The sequence below is a fragment of the Rhea americana genome, unplaced genomic scaffold (genome assembly GCF_003343005.1).
Source record: "Rhea americana isolate MKP2758 unplaced genomic scaffold, rheAme1 scaffold_31, whole genome shotgun sequence".
NCBI classification, from domain to species: domain Eukaryota; kingdom Metazoa; phylum Chordata; class Aves; order Rheiformes; family Rheidae; genus Rhea; species Rhea americana.
This window is the reverse complement of record NW_028186435.1, coordinates 5,999,622-6,016,546: the sequence shown is the minus strand read 5'-3', so window position 1 is coordinate 6,016,546 and position 16,925 is coordinate 5,999,622. Positions and strand designations below refer to the sequence as shown.

General features: G+C 44.0%; 1 protein-coding gene across 2 annotated transcripts in view; it reads right to left on the bottom strand.

Moving 5' to 3' along the window:
* The window catches only part of JARID2 (jumonji and AT-rich interaction domain containing 2), a 227,874-nt gene that overhangs the window by 127,249 nt on the left and 83,700 nt on the right, over positions 1 to 16,925 (bottom strand). For both annotated transcript variants that reach the window (XM_085310056.1, XM_085310057.1), the window contains exon 2: positions 2,700 to 2,835. In XM_085310056.1, the coding sequence (XP_085166182.1) occupies positions 2,700 to 2,835 (136 nt within the window). The remainder of the gene's footprint in view (positions 1 to 2,699; positions 2,836 to 16,925) is intronic.

Sequence of the window (16,925 nt, the reverse complement as noted above, 5' to 3'; positions counted from 1 at the left end):
CACCACCAAACCCCTCTCTCTGCAATACAGATGGTGGCACCAAGATCAAATTGTGCTATCTAGTTGACCACAAACCTTGGTGTCCCCTGAGCTCTTGGAAGTCTGTGAGACCAACCCACTGCCGCGCAACAAGCAGGGAGCTCAGAGCACTTCAACTCCTATCGGGCTCTTGCTTCCCACTCCTGGAAGTGGCTACATTTGCTGCGTGTGACCTATTTGATTTTCAACAACTGAAGGAGTGACATCATTTAGAGTTCACCAGGGACAGTTACAGAGCTGTGCAGCACAAACTCTACACTGGATGCACCTTTTTCCTTTAAATATACAAGACAAACTAGTCTAAACAGCATTCAAGACAGGTGCTTAAAGAGAAGTCCAGCTTTACAGGGGACATCATCTCCCAAGGGAGCAATGGGTGCCCACTATGAACAAAGCGATCACTCACACAAGCCAGTAACTTAAATGCATGAGACCCTTCGGAGCAGCACACAAGAAACACTGGCTGTGGCCTACATACCGGAACATGCAAGGAAAAAATTTTCACACCAGCAGTATGAAATCATGGCTCTAAGGCTTTGCCTTGAAATATTACTTTTTCCTAAATTCAGAATAGCTTTGTAAGTATTTACAATGACTCGCTTTTCCTCAGTTCATAGAGATCTGTGGATTTTAAAATACATGGCTATATTTTTTAAGAGATGTAATGGAAATACACACTTAAACAGATTTTCCTCAATGTCACCACACAATATCAATCCTGCTTCCTTTTGTAATGTTTTATTATATATAACATCCCTTCAGATATTATTGGATAAAAAGGGTTTTGGACAATGTTCCTGAAATGGAGCAGCACTGACACAAGATATTTAAAGAATCATTTAACAAACAAAAGGACTAATGCAGAATACCACTCTAAGTAAAGAGAGAGAGAAAGAGACAAAAGAAAACAACAAAAAACATTAGCCTTGGTCACCAACTTCCATGAAGGAGAAAAATCATTGGATGCTACAATTCTGAATTAGAGAAGTAAGCTCTGAAGACACGAGCCATGTCACTGCCAGGGGAAGCCTGTGGCATATTCCATGTCTGGTACCTATATTGACATAGCATTCCCAGCCAACTCACTTTTCATCTAAGCTGCCTTTGGAGAAACTAGACACCATAAAAACCTCAGTCATCCTGTAACCTGGCACACAATCAAAGCCTCCTAACACACAATTACTGTGCTTCACGCCTCTAGACTTTTTTCCCTTTGACTAAACAAAACCTCCACAATGGAATAAGAAACTTTCCAAGAGAAATTGTGTTTGACAGAAGATCAATGATGCAGAGGTGCTGGAGGAAAAAAAGCCAGAATTGTTTTGTGTACACCCTCCAATCTTAGTAATGGCTTGCTGATAAAGCTGGATGCCTCTTCCCTTCAGATCAGTATCTGATATTATTACTGCACTCCGAAGTCTTCTTAATCACGTTAAAGAGTTTGCAACTGCTTACGCAATACAATAACTTTATCATGTCGTCTGCAGTTATCCAACCATTCTGCTGGGTTTTGCCTTGTCAGCAATAACACTCAGTAAAAACGCAGTGAGATTTGACTCACCATGTCAAAAATCCAAGCTATGTATAAATACAAATAACAAACCAAATAAGCACCCAGCTGCTGCTTTAATGCATTAGCACATCTATAGTTATGCACATGCTTAAAACGAACTGCTATAAACCTCCACAAAAAACAAGCRAACAAACAAACAATACCTTGTGAATGAAAAGAAAAACAATAAGCCTGCCCAGAAATCTGAATTCTACTACTCGTCACTACCAAGGCTCGAGCCGGCATGGCAAAGCCTTTTTAAGGAAAGGYCTTGTGTCAGCGAGTGAATTCAAAAGAGACGCACTTTATACTCACCTSTCACGGCACTATTGCTTTTTCAAGCGAGGTGTTAAGGAATGGGCAAGATATAGACATATACTAATTGGCCACGRGATTAAATAAATAAAATTAAACTCCTTCCTCAAGTCTGTATCATTTACATTTTTCTGTATCTGCTTTTAAAACTTTGAAATAACTGCTTAGTGAACAGCTGAACTAAGGAAATCTAGTGTCCTAGTCTTTTTGCCTTAAATTCCCTGATTCTTTTTTTTTTTTTTTTTTTTAATCTCTTAATGCTATTACATCTCTGGACAATAGACAGCATGTCCTGAGATTACTCAGGAGATACAGATGCTAGTTAGCCAGTTTCTTGCAACTAAATAACAAAGAATTGCTAAATTCTGTCCAAATGTTCATCATCAGGAGAACTAATTCAGACTGTTCTAATTGATCCAGCCTCAAATTTTCAATAAATTTTCAAGAACTTCATCATCTCTGAAATGGATACCTTCCTCGTCAACATATTCAGTACACTGAGGAACGGACAGATCAGATAAGTTGTTCGCTTTCTGTGGAATGGCARCCTCACTCTGGCCTTTTTCCTGACACCTACCTTTCACCCTGATCCCCATCTAGAACAGCTTGTTAGAAACAAAAACGTAAGGGTTGTTCAACTGGCCATTTTAAGCACTTCAAAAACARGCTCTTCTGTGTACCTGAAAGGGGCACAGTGTTTGCCAGATGGTGCACTGTCTCCTTCCTCATTACAGCAAAAGAATTGCAATTAAAATGACTGAATTCTTCCAGTTGTACCAAAGAGGACACTTACCATTCACTGCCTTGAGACTTCCGTTAATGCCATCACCATGTTGCCTCTTCTGTGCATTCTTGAACTCCTTTAGAGATAAATAAAGGACTTTCCGTACCACCCTCTCCTCCGACCATGGAATCCCATCACTGTCATCCTAAAAAAGATGGTAACGAAAACAAGGTATTAATTGTATGTATCAAAAAAGAAAAAAAAAAAAAAAGACAACTCAAAAGCTTAGCAGTCAACAAATTATTTTTGATCATAAAAAAAGAGAAGCTGAGGAAAATTACTGTATAACAAAAGGCAACCTAAAAACAACAGGCATTAAAACAAAACAGAAGGATAACTATTTCCATCAAATCAGACCATTAGCCCTCCTAATCCCTTATCTTGCTAATAGCAGTAGCTCTGTACCAGGTGCTASGCAGGAAATGAAACTTATTTTTCAGATCCCTATAATGAATCCCTCTGCCTCATGGAGAAATTTATCTCAGCCAGGAAGTGCTCCCGCAGACAATGAAGAGGAGAAAAAACATTTATTTGACTGCTGAATAAAATTAAGAGGTAAGTTCAGTGAACCAACTTTTCTTCTCATTTTTGCCTCATGGCTTAGCATATTTATATGCCGATGCTACATTATCATTTCTCTGATAYAGTGATTTATATTTATTTCAGCATTACAATGTAGTTGATAACAATGAAGTTACTCTGAGTTTATCTCGGTGTAAAGCAGAGTGGAATTTGGTCCACGGGACATGCGTTTTCCACTTTATTTTTAGAAGACAAATGCTATATTGTCAAAAGGAATACTAGTGTACGTCATGTTTAGTAMTATCTTTAGTTAAAAGATTAATTCCCTGGAAAAGCATTTCCCTACAGCCTTTAGCATGCAAATAAATTAAGTCAGCAAATTGACATAACGGCATCACTGAGATCAGGTAGTTTCTTTTTTTTTTTTTTTTCCTAATGTTATATTTTCATAAGTTCCAATTTCCCTAGCATTGTCCGAGGGTCCTTACGATAGCCAAGCAAGAAGAAGATTAACATTTCCAGGCAGGCCTCGATGGGTGAGCGCAACACGGCACACTGCCGCCCTTCACCGGGAAGCCCAAACAGCCGCGTCGGCAACCCATGCCAGGAGGCGAGACAGTTCGCCCTCTCGCGTGTGAAAGAAGTGACCAACGCGATTAAAAAAAAAAAAAAAAAAAAAAAAAAAAAAACAGTTTAGGGTGACCCATCGGTAGCTTTTTCTTCGCTCCTCCGGTGAGATACTTCAGACTGGCAGTCAGCTGCTGAACTCCAATCACAACCACTTCCCCCTCCTCAACTGTATGACAAATTACTTGGCCAAAATAAGAAAAAAAAAAAAAAAAACTAAAAAAGACAAAACGATGGCGGCAGCGCAAGCAGTTAGCGTTTTGGCAGCGGGACGCTCGTTTCGCACTGGGGACAAGCTACTATACTTTGAACAACACTGAGCTATGCCCGGAGAGCCTCAGAGCATGAGGAGCGCCACGCCAAGGCAGCAAACRTCGAGACTCAACACCCGCAGCAACGGGGGAAAACGTCCCCCGGCGAGCGTTTTAAAAGCACTAGTACGGCCAGTTATTTAGTCAACGGAAGTTTAYACAAACAACCTCAGCTCACCATTTTGCTGCCAACGCGACATCAGCCCTAACTCGAACCGACAACAAATACCGAGAGCCGCAGCTCGCTTCGTCCGAGCCGAAGCTGCCGAAGCAGCCGCGGCCGCCTCCCCGTGGGCCGGCACGGCCTGCAAGCAAACCCAAAGAAATCCCGCCTCGCCGAGAGCCTGCCGGCAACGCCTGGCCCAAATCTCCGGTCCTATGACGGACTAAAAGCTACAGAGTGAACTACTGCTTAAATCCTTAAGGAAATTGTGGTCTTTCTCGGGGGGGGGGGGGACACTTTGGTGCCCAAGGCCTTCGTCCGCGTTACAGACACAAGCCTAAGGACGCCGCTCTCTCCCTTCGTCCGCATGTGCGCGCACCCTTAACGTGAGCGGCAGCAAGCGCACGGAAAAGGGTGAGAACAGCCCTGCGGAGGCAGCAAAACCATCAGCCAACGTTTCTGTATACTTTTAAGGCACGCACACCGGAGAGACACGCGTGCAATCATCGTTTTCAGTTAACGTACGYCGCAGCCTGAATGACAGGCTGCCTTTCTCGGCCTGCGCCGAGCCAGTATCTTTTCCCTCTAAAACACCAGGCCCATCCCGAAGCGGGGAAGCCGCTAACACGAACTATTGCTCCTCCTCCGCCGCAGCAGGAGCAGATGCTGCATCCCCTGAAGAGCCGAAGGCTGCACGAAAACAAGGGCTATTTACGGATCCCACTGGCCCTTTTATTTCTGCTAAAAACGCAGCAAAAAAAAAAAAAAGAAAAAGAGAAAAGAAAAAAGAAAAGAAAAAAAACACAACAACTGAAGAAACGGATCCCACTTAAATCCACTTAATCGTGACGCAGCTCACTGCAGCGAACACACGGCAGCATTTGTTGTTGCAAAAGCAACAGGGTAAAATCTGCTGACAGGCCTGATCTGTATGGATTTCCTGGCATGCCCTGATCAAGTGGGCAGGCTGCCGGGGTGGTGGTGGGTGTTAAATGACCTCGGAAGGGTATAATATCTTCTTGGGAACATCCCACTTAAGAGTTCAGGAGGAAAGCAAATGATCCCCTTGCACGAGAGGCCATCACACAGGCTATTTTAGGCAAACTGGTTTCATGTAAATGTGTGGTTTTTTTCTTTCTTTCTTTCTTTTTTTTTTTTTAACGGTCTGAAGTTACCTCCCTCTCCCCAGAGGACATGCTGCCCCCGCGAAGGAATGGCCACGAGCCCCCGAGATCTCCCACGGTGTCAGCCGAAACCTCCAGCCCAGCTGCCCAAGCGGCCCCTGCCCCGCCGCGCTGCCCGAGGCGGTGGAGAAACCGCCGCCGAAACGGTGCGGGAAYGTTTCGCAATGCTCTTTTACAACCGCACAGCCACGGCGCGCTCTGCGTACATGGACTTGTAATGCTGTATCTGCAGCGCTCTCCGAGAAACTGCTCACGGAGGAGCCTCTCCGCGTCGGAGCTCGCCCCGGCCCCGGGCGGCCGAGACCGCAGTCGCAGCGCCGCAGCCGCGGCTTTGTTGTGGGCTTTCCCCGCGCCATTCGCTYGGCTTTAAAAGGAGACCTCGAGCTCTCCTACGCTGTGTTATCCCAGGTCAGCAAAATAAGGGACTAAGCCACTGCCAATGCCCACATTTGTATGACTCCATACGTAGGAGCAATAAAAATCTTTCATAATCGTCGGCTGCATCTTCCCTCCAGCGTGCAGCACAAAAGCAGCCGCAAGCCGGARAGCGGCTGACTTGGAGCCCGCCTCTCGCGGCTAACCCGTTCCAACTCCTGACACGTCCAGCTGCAATTACGTGGGTCAAGACTTCTCTGTCTCGTACTGTCAGCTCAGGAAGATTTGCTGTCCAACTCGCTCCGCACTCCAGCGGCCAAGTGGAAGAGCCMCCCCGCCTTACCGAACCAGCACACACACCCACCTACCACTGGTCACATTATGGTCCTCAGGGCTTTCCCTTGAAGATCCTGCTATGCAACTTCTCCAAWAAAATAAAATAAAATAAAAAGAATCACAGGGACTGACTTGCTTGCTGTCTTTAAATGCCTTCACAGGGAGTAGAAATTTCGTAATAGATAGCTCTTTAATCTGGCAAAGAGCGGTATAATATTATCCAACAGCTGGAACTCAAAATTCAGAAAAGATTAAATCAGCGTTAAGGAACAAGGTCTTCAACTGTGAGAGTAATTAGCTATTGAAACAACTTACAGGGACTGTCCATTACTGACATATTCCCCCCAAAAGGACTCAACAACATTTGAAATRATAGGTTCATCACCATTTGCCCATAGCCTTTGCTGTGCACAAGGTCAGCCTAGATGACTTCTGCCTCCTGGTCCGATAGCTTGATTAGCTCGTACACTTGGTGAGTAATCAGCAGAAGAAAACAGCGAAGTAAGCCCAGGAACAGAGTTAAAGACCAAAACCGTACCATTTCCTTTAAACCGTTAAAAAATTTATCCCCCTGCCTTCCCCATTATGCAGCCTGGGGGGAACTGCGCACCGTATGTTTACGTCTGAACCAACGCAGCCAGGTGAGAGCTCAGCAAGCACAACACGAGGGGCCGGYGGAGGGCTGCAATCTCCACTTAGGTTGGCAGCACGCTGCTGCRCAGGCTTCCGCGTTAACGGGGGCCRGGCAGCRTTCGTGCACCGTGACRGGGCTGCCGCCTGCCTGCAGGCGACGTCGAGACAACGTTTGCAGAACAGCACGACCAGCTACTGCCACGCACTCCCACTTTGGAAAGAAATATATATATATATATATACACGTACGTGCGTGTGCATGGATGTATGCACAAATAAATAAACAAATATTTTGGTAATAGGGTCAATAGGCGTACCACCAGTATCGTTCAGAGCTCCCCCCCGGGTAGCTGGGCTGCACGGCAAAGCAGCACRGGCTGTGGTGGGCTGCTGTGCTCCGCGGCAGGAGCACACCGATACACACGACTCGAGTTTCTCCATTCATTCATCACCAGATATYGCGTTCTTCAGCCCGGCCTAGCCTTGCCTTAAGCAAACAGGAGTCATAGTTCACGGGGTAAAACAGTGCTGGGACAAGGGAGAATGCATGCAGCACTCAGAGCTATTTGTTTTACTTTATGTAAATACTTTAGCAGCAGTGATGGTTTTATTTGAAAAGTCAGGACTTTGTAAGGTACAAAGATACTTGTAAGCATGTGTGTTATGACTCAGCGTGGCTGGCGTATTTCCAGTTCTTTCTTTGGGTCTTTCCCAAGCACGCATCTCCTGACCCCATTCTTCATGCCAGGTTGCAGAAAGCAAAACAACAAAACACAAACCCCCTCTTTTTGCTTTTTCCAGCATTGTAGCCAATGCTCAGCTAAGATCACTGTGGCACCCAATGCCTTAAATGAATATGTTTTCATGGTTCAACAGCCCCCAGAGAGCCTTTCCCGCAGATGTAAGGAGGTCATTTTGAAGCAATGRGAAAAATAAACCACAAGTTTCTATCCTTTCCTCAAGGATATTTTTGAAGGAAAACTATTTCAAAGCTTTTTTTCCCTGTGTTTAACTAGCAACAAAACAAAAATTGGCCTTTTGCATGAAAAACAGACAACACATTTTCAAAGATCGTATAAATTACTTTTCAGTTGAAGGACCAAAATAGAAATACATATTCACTGCACTCAAGACCTGCAACAGATTTTGCCTTTTGGCTGTACGTTATCAGTGGAAAAYGGTTATACCTGTTTTCCCTTAAAAGGAAAGCCAGAACTAATAATTATAGGTGCAAAATCTAGATACTACTCCTAAGACTGAAAGGGAACTTCTGTGCAGTCAAGTTACCACCGTTAAGTGTGATTAACCTGCTCATTCACGTATAAAGTCCACTTCCTTTATGTATGTACAGCCCAGTGTGAACCTCGTAAGGAAGTGCAAAGTTCTGCTATTATATAAACACATGCATTTCCCCTGTTGAGTTAGCAGAGGTCTCCATTGTATTGCAAAGTCCCAGCAACCTTGCCATCGCCCTGAATACACATCAGATCCGCAGAGGAATAAAAACATTACGGCCTATCAACGCAACTCCGCTCCTACAAAACTTGCAGGAGAGCGGGGACAGTTTCACGACCAGACTGCACCAACGGTTCTCAGTAGAAACTCCCAGCAAAGGTTTGAACTTTCAGTGAATGACTTGAAATGAGACTAAAATATTCAAATGAAGCTATAAAAATAAAAAACTTTCTAATCAACTCTGGCAGCCACTAYGCAGCTTAAACTTTTTACAGCTGAGCACAGTATTATGCAAACTGGAGATACCTCTAGTAATCCAAAGCAGTATCCTCGTAGTCTTTTGCCTACTATCAAGGTCCCTCCACTCCCTTCTCCTCTCACAATACAGTTTGCACTTACTTAATATTTAACTTTTTAATCAAGTTTTTAACTAGTCAGAGAGGATGTAGCTGTTTCTCATTCAGAAGAAAATGCTTAAATATAGTGGTGAAAAAAAAAACCCTCGTGAATGGCTTAAGTTGATGAAGATTGATACAGCTTGGAGACTTGATGTTACAATGACTCATGCCGTCTGGAAAATATAATCTGTTCTGTCTAGTTTAGGAAAATAGGTCATGTTTTTTAAATGTGCTAACTAGCATGAAGAAAGGGGAAATTTTCTTTATTAATGGTACCATCACAACATTAAGTGCGTCTGATAACAACAGTGACTTTTTTCCTAGTACTTTCAGAAAACTTCTCCAAAGGAAGTGTGTTATGTTATAGACCTTGACCAGTAGATTTTATATCAATACGTTCTCTGCCTCTTGCTGCATCTAGAATTTTATTTCCTTCTTTTAGGCATAATTCTTGTAAGAGCAGCGTGGGAGAGAAATGTTCTACTTCTGGGTTACTAAAGCCTACAACTTTAAGCGCAGTGTGCTTCAACCTACCCATGCAAGAATACATTTGGATAGGGGAGCTGTGGTTGAAATTTTCTATCCAAATACAAGTAACTAAAGAATGTTTAGGCTCCCAGAATTGAGGCATAAAAATAATTCCTAATTTTATCTTAGGCCTAAAAAACAAAATACTTTAAAAATAGTGAGTTCACATGTTAAATGTTTCTTGCACGTGAACTCAGAGGCCTCGGCTATGTCTCTGCACCTCTAGAAAAATAGTACTCAATATGAAACTAGTGAAAGCTTACAAGATAGCAACTGTTTCCCTTGTTGGCCTGCCAAGTTAAACACTTGAAGAAATGCTAAACCCAAACAAATTCGGAGTAAAGCCAGGTCTAAGGTTTTCTCATTTATCAACTTACAACAGAATTTCAGCTTGAATCATCTCTCTCTGACAGCAACTGCTCCAAAGCCATGACTTTCTTAAGCCATACTCAGAATCTAATCAATCATTTTACATGCAGAAAGCAGGAGTCTGGAGCTCTAATGGGAGCTGGCAGCACGCACAAACAAGCCGCAAAAGGCCGAGGGTGGCAGAGTGCTGGAAGAAAAAGGCATGACGGCAGGAGATAATATTCAGACTTGGGGAGCATTTTCATAATCAGCTTAAGCAAATTGCCCCTGCGACCAAACTGGATGAGCTGCCTCACCCCGGTGCCAATGCCAGCTCTTGTGCAGCCCTCTGACCAGCTCGGCTATGGAAACTAGCTGCCAAAAATCTCATGCCAAGACAACAACAACAACAACAACAACAACAAAAAAAAAGACTATTTTCAGCCAGATCAGCTCCCTCATTGCTAGCCACGTGGCCGCACGGGAGCTACAGCTGGAGCGCAGAAAGGGGTGCGCTGGGAGGGGGAAAGGCACGACTGCTCCTTTTAGCAGCAATCCGCACCGGGCTGATGCAAGGCAACCGTGAAACCCGACTGCCACAGCCGCAGCGAGGGAGGGAGAGCACTGCAGATGGCAGTCAGGAAATTAAAATCGTTTTTGCTATAGCGTAACAATTGTAAACCGCAAATATTTCACTGCATGCAGAAGAGCCATACTCCCTTTTCCCGCAATGCTCAAGTGTAACACAAACTGTTAAGCAGATTGATTTACATGAGAGGAATGAAGGACATTCAGGGGGAACAGGGTATTTCTGTTAGAGGGACACGACCAGCAACATTTAGGTTTGGTCAAAGCCAGACGGGGTATGATCTTCTCTTTGACGACTGCTCACAACTAATCAATGCCTGAGCAAAAGCTCTGAACTGATAAATGTGTTCCTTATTTGACGTACTCTCTACAAAGGGGAACGTCTCTTAAGGTGAAAGTTGAACGACCATCAAAAGCGTAGGCACGTATAGGAGTACGTGCCTCCTGCTTAGAGACCAAAATAATTAATTTAAGCATAATTTTTCATGTAGGTGAACAGGTCTAAAGAAAAATAAACAAATATAACTGAAGGGAGGGACACTCTCACTGCAAGTCTTAACTTCCTTGAAACACCGTGAAATAATCCATACTTACTTTTGATTAGAGACTACTAAAAACTACAGCTGAAATTGGATTAGAAACCTCTACCGAGAAACAATTTCTTGCATAACGCAACTCTGACAGCCTGGGTTTCTGGCCACCAACTGAGCCTTTATTTAAAAAAAAAAAAAAAAAAGAAAAAATCTGCTGGGCAGCTGCCAAATCAGCTCTTTGAGCCTTGGCATGTCAGACATCTGAGACAGTAGTCAAGGCAGCCACATGCCCTGCACCATCCACAGCCCCGTACCTCTACAGCTAAATGGTAGAGCCAAAGCACAGGGTAGGACGGGCCATTAAACGCAAAGGTAGGAGGCTCCTGCGGCTGCTGATCTGACAATTCAGATCACGCTGCAAAAGACCAAGAACCACGGCAGGATTTTCTTTTTAAGGCTCTGGTATTAATTTGAACATAAAAGGAGCTTATTAAAAAGACACAGAGAAGTGAAGAACAGCAGCTAGTTCCAAATATCCTTTGCACTCCCAGTTAGAAATCACCGCGTAGGATTTTATAAGTTTCGCTTTCCAAATAATTTTACTGCCTCCAGCTGGAATTAAAACTCTCCACCAAGTACACCTTAGATACACCTATAAAACAACAGCTCAAGAAAATTACAATGTAAGCATATTTTTTTCTAATTAAATTCATTTTTATTCAGCTTGTAATTTTATAAGGTGTTTAAGTTCCAGTAGGCAACTATATAGACAGGGTACAATAAAAAAGAATGATTTTTACAGTTTAGAGATCTGATAATAAGACCTACAGACGTGAACTTTAAAATAGCTAATCCAATCTTCTGTATATTGCTAATTATCTTAGGATCTTTTTTGCTGTCAGACAGAATGCCTGATTCAAGCATTTTTACAAGCCAAAATAGCACCAGGGTAGCAGGAAAGAAAAAAAAGACACACATGGCACGTTATCAATCTGTCTTCTTTGCATCTGATGGAGTTTAACTTGAAGAAGATCTAATTTTCGTCATCTCACAAYGTCTGCAAGGTCCGAGGTGTCAGGATTTTAGAAAAGCTGGACAACTCTCACTGCAGCTAGTACAATTCCAACACAAGTACAACAGGAGGTCTGCGCTTATCCATTCGGTACCTGCATGGTGAAGCCTTACCCATCATAGAAAAAGATTGCTCTTCTACCTATATGGGCAAACACTGCTTTCCAGGAGCGCAATAGCACATACGAGAAATAAAGTGCCTCTGCAAACGCACAGCTTAGCCTGCTCCTTCAGTGGAACAAATGTACCACGCTCTCACCCCTACAGCTTAGCTATGCTATTTAATATCACTACAGCCATTAGGAACGTGACATTTTCGCAGACTTAAGGTGGCAGGCAGAGGACCCCTTCCAGGCTCAGGAGGGTCACCACATCCCTGCCAGATGACACAGCCGCCCCATGCATAAGCCAAGTGCAGCAGCTCACTTACTCCCATTTAACCCCCTTCTYTGCACATGGGTGAGACTGGCTCAAAGGGATGAAACAGCAGGGCTTGCCTCCTCTGACTCACGTTGATTAAACTGCGATAGAGTGAGCTTACACAAGGAGCTCCCCCGCCAAACCCCTGTCAGCGGAGGCCGGCAAGGAAGGTGGGGGCAGCACTGCTGAAGCCAAGCAGCAGCAGAAGCTACCTGCTGGGAAGACTGCACGGCTACAGACTGGCCAGTTTGCGTAGAGCTGGCCTGACCTAGGTCCAGCGGACATAAGGAGTCCATTGCCCTAGCTAGGAAATGTTTAACTTGTTATCGTTCTCTTTTATGTCAACYCATGGGATGTCCCTCATTCAGGAAATCACCAGGTTTAAAAGAAGATTTTAAAATCATAATAATTAGAGAAGGACACTCCCCTGCCCCTTTCTTTATCAACCTTTGCGCCACGGGGCAATGACAGAGATAAACCTATTGCYGGGAAATCTCTCCTAGGAAACTGAGGCATGATCTGCATGCCTAACTGAACTGAATTAATTCTACTGAACGGGATTGGCAGGGGGGACGGAAAATCAGTTTTCTTGACACAGACCCCTAGAATGGGCATTTTGACACTGCGTTAAGGGCACATGTTGATTTTCCTTAACTGACTCCTCAAATAAAGTGGGACTTTTATCAGATATCTTTTGTCCTTGATTACATTCCTGACTGGCAAAATATCCTTTAAAGCTGGGAGAGCTAAGCTGAACCTGTRCTCTTCACTCCTAAGCCAATTTAAGGAGAGATATGAGCAGACTTTAGTCTAGAGTTAAGCTAAATGTGCTTTCAGATCAGTTCAGTTACATCAGCAAATTTGCTGCATGAAGGCCAGCTATATAATCAAAGAAAACCTACAGTTAAAGTTTCCCCAGGCTTGCACGTCAGTATTAAAGGTATCTGAATTCCAAAATGCCACCCAGCAAACAAATTATGGCATTTTAGTAGGCCAGGAAAATAAATAACTTAAAAAAAAAAAAAAAAAAGAAGAAGAAGAAGAAGAAGAAGCATTTGCTCCATGAAACAATCACTCAGCAAAAAATCAGGTGAATGCATGCGAGTAAATTCCTAGAAGGTTCTGCAAAACATTTTTCCAAATAATCAGTGCCAGGGGAGGGTAAAGGGAAGAAGAAGAAGAAGAAGCATTTGCTCCATGAAACAATCACTCAGCAAAAAATCAGGTGAATGCATGCGAGTAAATTCCTAGAAGGTTCTGCAAAACATTTTTCCAAATAATCAGTGCCAGGGGAGGGTAAAGGACACTACCTGGAACTGAATGTGCAGCAGACTGCTCGGTGCACTGAAGCCAGGGGTTTCCAGCAGAGCTATGCTGAAGCCCACTCCTCTGCCACGTGCACATTTCAGCTCTCCCTACAATTTAGGAGGGAGGCAACAGAAACAGCTGGTAGTTGCTCTAAGAACTGGTGTGATACGTGAGGCCACACATCAAGGTCCCTCAACAGCAAAAGTGGAAGATATTGGGGGGGGGTCCCCTTTTTGTGGGAAGTGAYCCAACAAACAAAAAAGGTATTTCTTATGGAGACAGCAAACTTTCCAACTGCACAAAACAAATGTTATTGCACAAGTATTTCACAATAACAGGATCTATATTAAACTGGCCATGAAAAAAACCAAACAAAAAAAAAAAGTTGAACCTTCCACGATCTTTTCCCCCTCAGGTTTTTCAGCCGACTTGTGGAACTTTGTTTTTAATCTGCAGCAGAGCTTTCAAAAATAGCAATGCAAATTTTTTTTTTTTTTTTTTTTTTTTTTTTTTTTGCATTTCTTCAACGGGTGTCCTTCTGGCCCGCAGCAGTCTCTAGGCACGGGCTCCGGCCCTGCGGCGCAGAGACCGTGCTGGCATGATGGGAGGTGCAGCGCCGGGCAGCAGCAGCCACGCGGGCCGGTGGAGGGCTGCCTGCAGCAGCGCCGCGCACCCAGCCCCGCGCCCACGTTTCTGCAAGGATCACACAGCACAAAGCAACCCAGCTCTGGGAGAACCACTTTGTTTTGTGCTCAGTTCCCTCATCCCTCCCCCTTTCCCCGATCAATGGCAACATTCAAACTTTATTGAAGTTATTAGAAGAACATCAAAGACGAGCATTAAGCTTTTAAGTGCATTAATTGACATTTTAGCACTTACAAATCCATCTGTGTGTCCTATCACTCAATTTAAGAGGCTTGCTTCCCCTCCTGTTATGTTCCCCATGTTTTAGCGGGGAGAAGGGGATTTTCAAAGCTCTTTTTTCTCAGAGAGAATTTTAGAGAATTCAAATTACAAATATAATGCACTTCAAAAAGTAACACATTTCACAAATTTAAGAGCTTTTCCATAAAAGCTGTAAATGGCATCACAGCTGTAACTCACAGGCTTCTAAGCTCCAATGAATTCTGCAGCTGCTCCGGCACGGCAAAGCCAAATCATTGCTACCTTCAGGCTACCAGGACCGAAAAACCCACCGCCATGTTTCGAGCGTCTCCAGCACATGTTCTGCTGCACAGAGGCCTCGTCCCAGCCCCTCATTTCAACAGACCGTCTCGCTGACAGCAGGTCCGGACCCTCGTTCTATTACTGTCGCGTGCCAACACGTTCACCTTCTGTGCTGCTAGAGAAATCCTCGTTCAGTCCCAATATTTAAGGCAACAAGAAAGATCAAATTAAATCCTCAAGGCTTTAAGCCATTCCGTTCGCTGTTAGATCTATTTTGGGGTTTTCGGCTGCCAGCCACCCCCACAGAAATCTGCGCGCAAAAGAAGTCTTTTGACAGGCTTGTTTATGCCTTCTGCAGCAATCAAGAGCAAAACACTACAAATCTAAGAACCAGGAGACAACTACAGGACTGCACATAACAGAAATTTCAAAAAGCTAAGTATTAAACCAACGACAGATCTGCTGCTCCCCAAGCCCCACAGAAGGGCAGTAAGATACAACACAGTAAAGCAGACACAGCCAGTTTTAAGAACAGAATTACACTGTACGCATGAAAAAAAAAATGAGAGACTTTAGTTGGCCTTCTATAGGAAGAACCCTTGAAGCAAACGCCCATCAAAAGAACTAAACACACAATCTCAAGACCAGAAGCAGAAAAAATTGATCATTTACTCCAAAAGAACAAAAGAAAAGGCCATCATTTAAGAATGCAGGTTTTAAGATTACAGAGGATTTTAACTTTTTTCTGGTGTCAGGAAAAAAAAAGAGAACAAGAAAGCAACTGGACAACGTACAATTTTTTGTGGGTGGGATTTAGAATGGAAAYGTAAAGACTACATTTGGGATCGAGACGGTTATACTACACAAGGCAGTCATCTCCGGCTGACAGATCGTCCCCTATGTCTTTTTCTCTATTAAAGTTCAGTCAAACTCTTTCCCATATTTAACAYGTAGCGAGGATGAAGTCAGTTTTGCTCGGTGATAAACACCATGAACTGCATCCCCCATACTTTAGCAGCAAGCCCAGCACATCAATAACACATCTAAGATGCACATTACCAAATTCCACTCAGACAAAATTTACTGGTACATCTCTGCTACTGTGCTCCTTTAAACCTTTCACCTCTTAAACTACRAGTTCAATGTCAGATTATAAACATCATAAAAGCTCATAAAACCCTATCATAAAACTGCCAGCTCATTTCAAGATTATTTGCTCTTAGCCTTGCAAAAACACCATGAGCAGTATTAGAATTGCATCTTCCTTGTGCAAGTCTGAAGTCTTCTGCATTGGCATCATGTAAGGTCGCTGCAATGGTCCTGTTCCTGTCACTGGGTCAGGCTGGCAYTTAGCCTCACCTTAGAGCTGGCCCTTCCCCGATCTTCCCAGTTCCACAAGGCCTCACCCGCCTTTTAAAACCATCCTGAGCAACAGTCACCAACATCAGGTTCTGAGAAAATCACCTGCTGCTGCACTTTCCTTCTGAAAAAAAAAAATAGTTTAACATGTTGCCAGTCCCACTGAGAGAGACAGGAAAGCCCTGCAGCCTCAGCAGCTGCAAACGCCAAGTTAGGATTTTGGGTCTTCTCTCCAGACCCCTCCAGCCCATACAGCAGTGCCTGCTGCCAGCCTTGCCAGAGCCTGGCCCAGCAGCAGAGCCGCTGCCCAGCGAGTGGGAGGAAGCAGAGGCTGATGGACTGTGAGAGGCTGTCCCTTCACTAGCAGCAGGTAGCAGCTCTTTGCATTACCCTGCGATAGGAAAAGAGGCAGCACTTGGTTATTTGGGCTGGGTTTCCTGCACAAACAGCCACATCGCTCCCCTGCTCCCCAGGGAAAAGACYGTGAGCTTGATGGAAGCAGCCTGTTAGCTCTTCTGTGGAAAAATACGGTTTAGTGAAATGAAATTCTCATTGGAGTCTAGGCAGGGCAGAGATTATCAATAAAAGGTTTATGCCAAAACATCCCAGGAACTGGCTAATCCTATTTAGCATAATGTCAAGCAAGGCCAGAGCAAAATAATAGTGCTGAATGCAGGCTGTAATCAAGTCTGTGACTTGTTGAAGGGACCATACCCACTCCACCTACAATACACTCAATCTTATTCTTGCACCTGAAGCATATACCAAGCCACTCCCTGTTTTTGGCTCTGTTGTGCACTTGCAGAAGGCAAAACAGGGCAGCCAGAAAAGGGCAAAAAAGAAAACAGATCAGAAAGCAGCACTGCATTGGATCGGCTCTTACGGTCACTTGGCAAATGAGATGGCAGC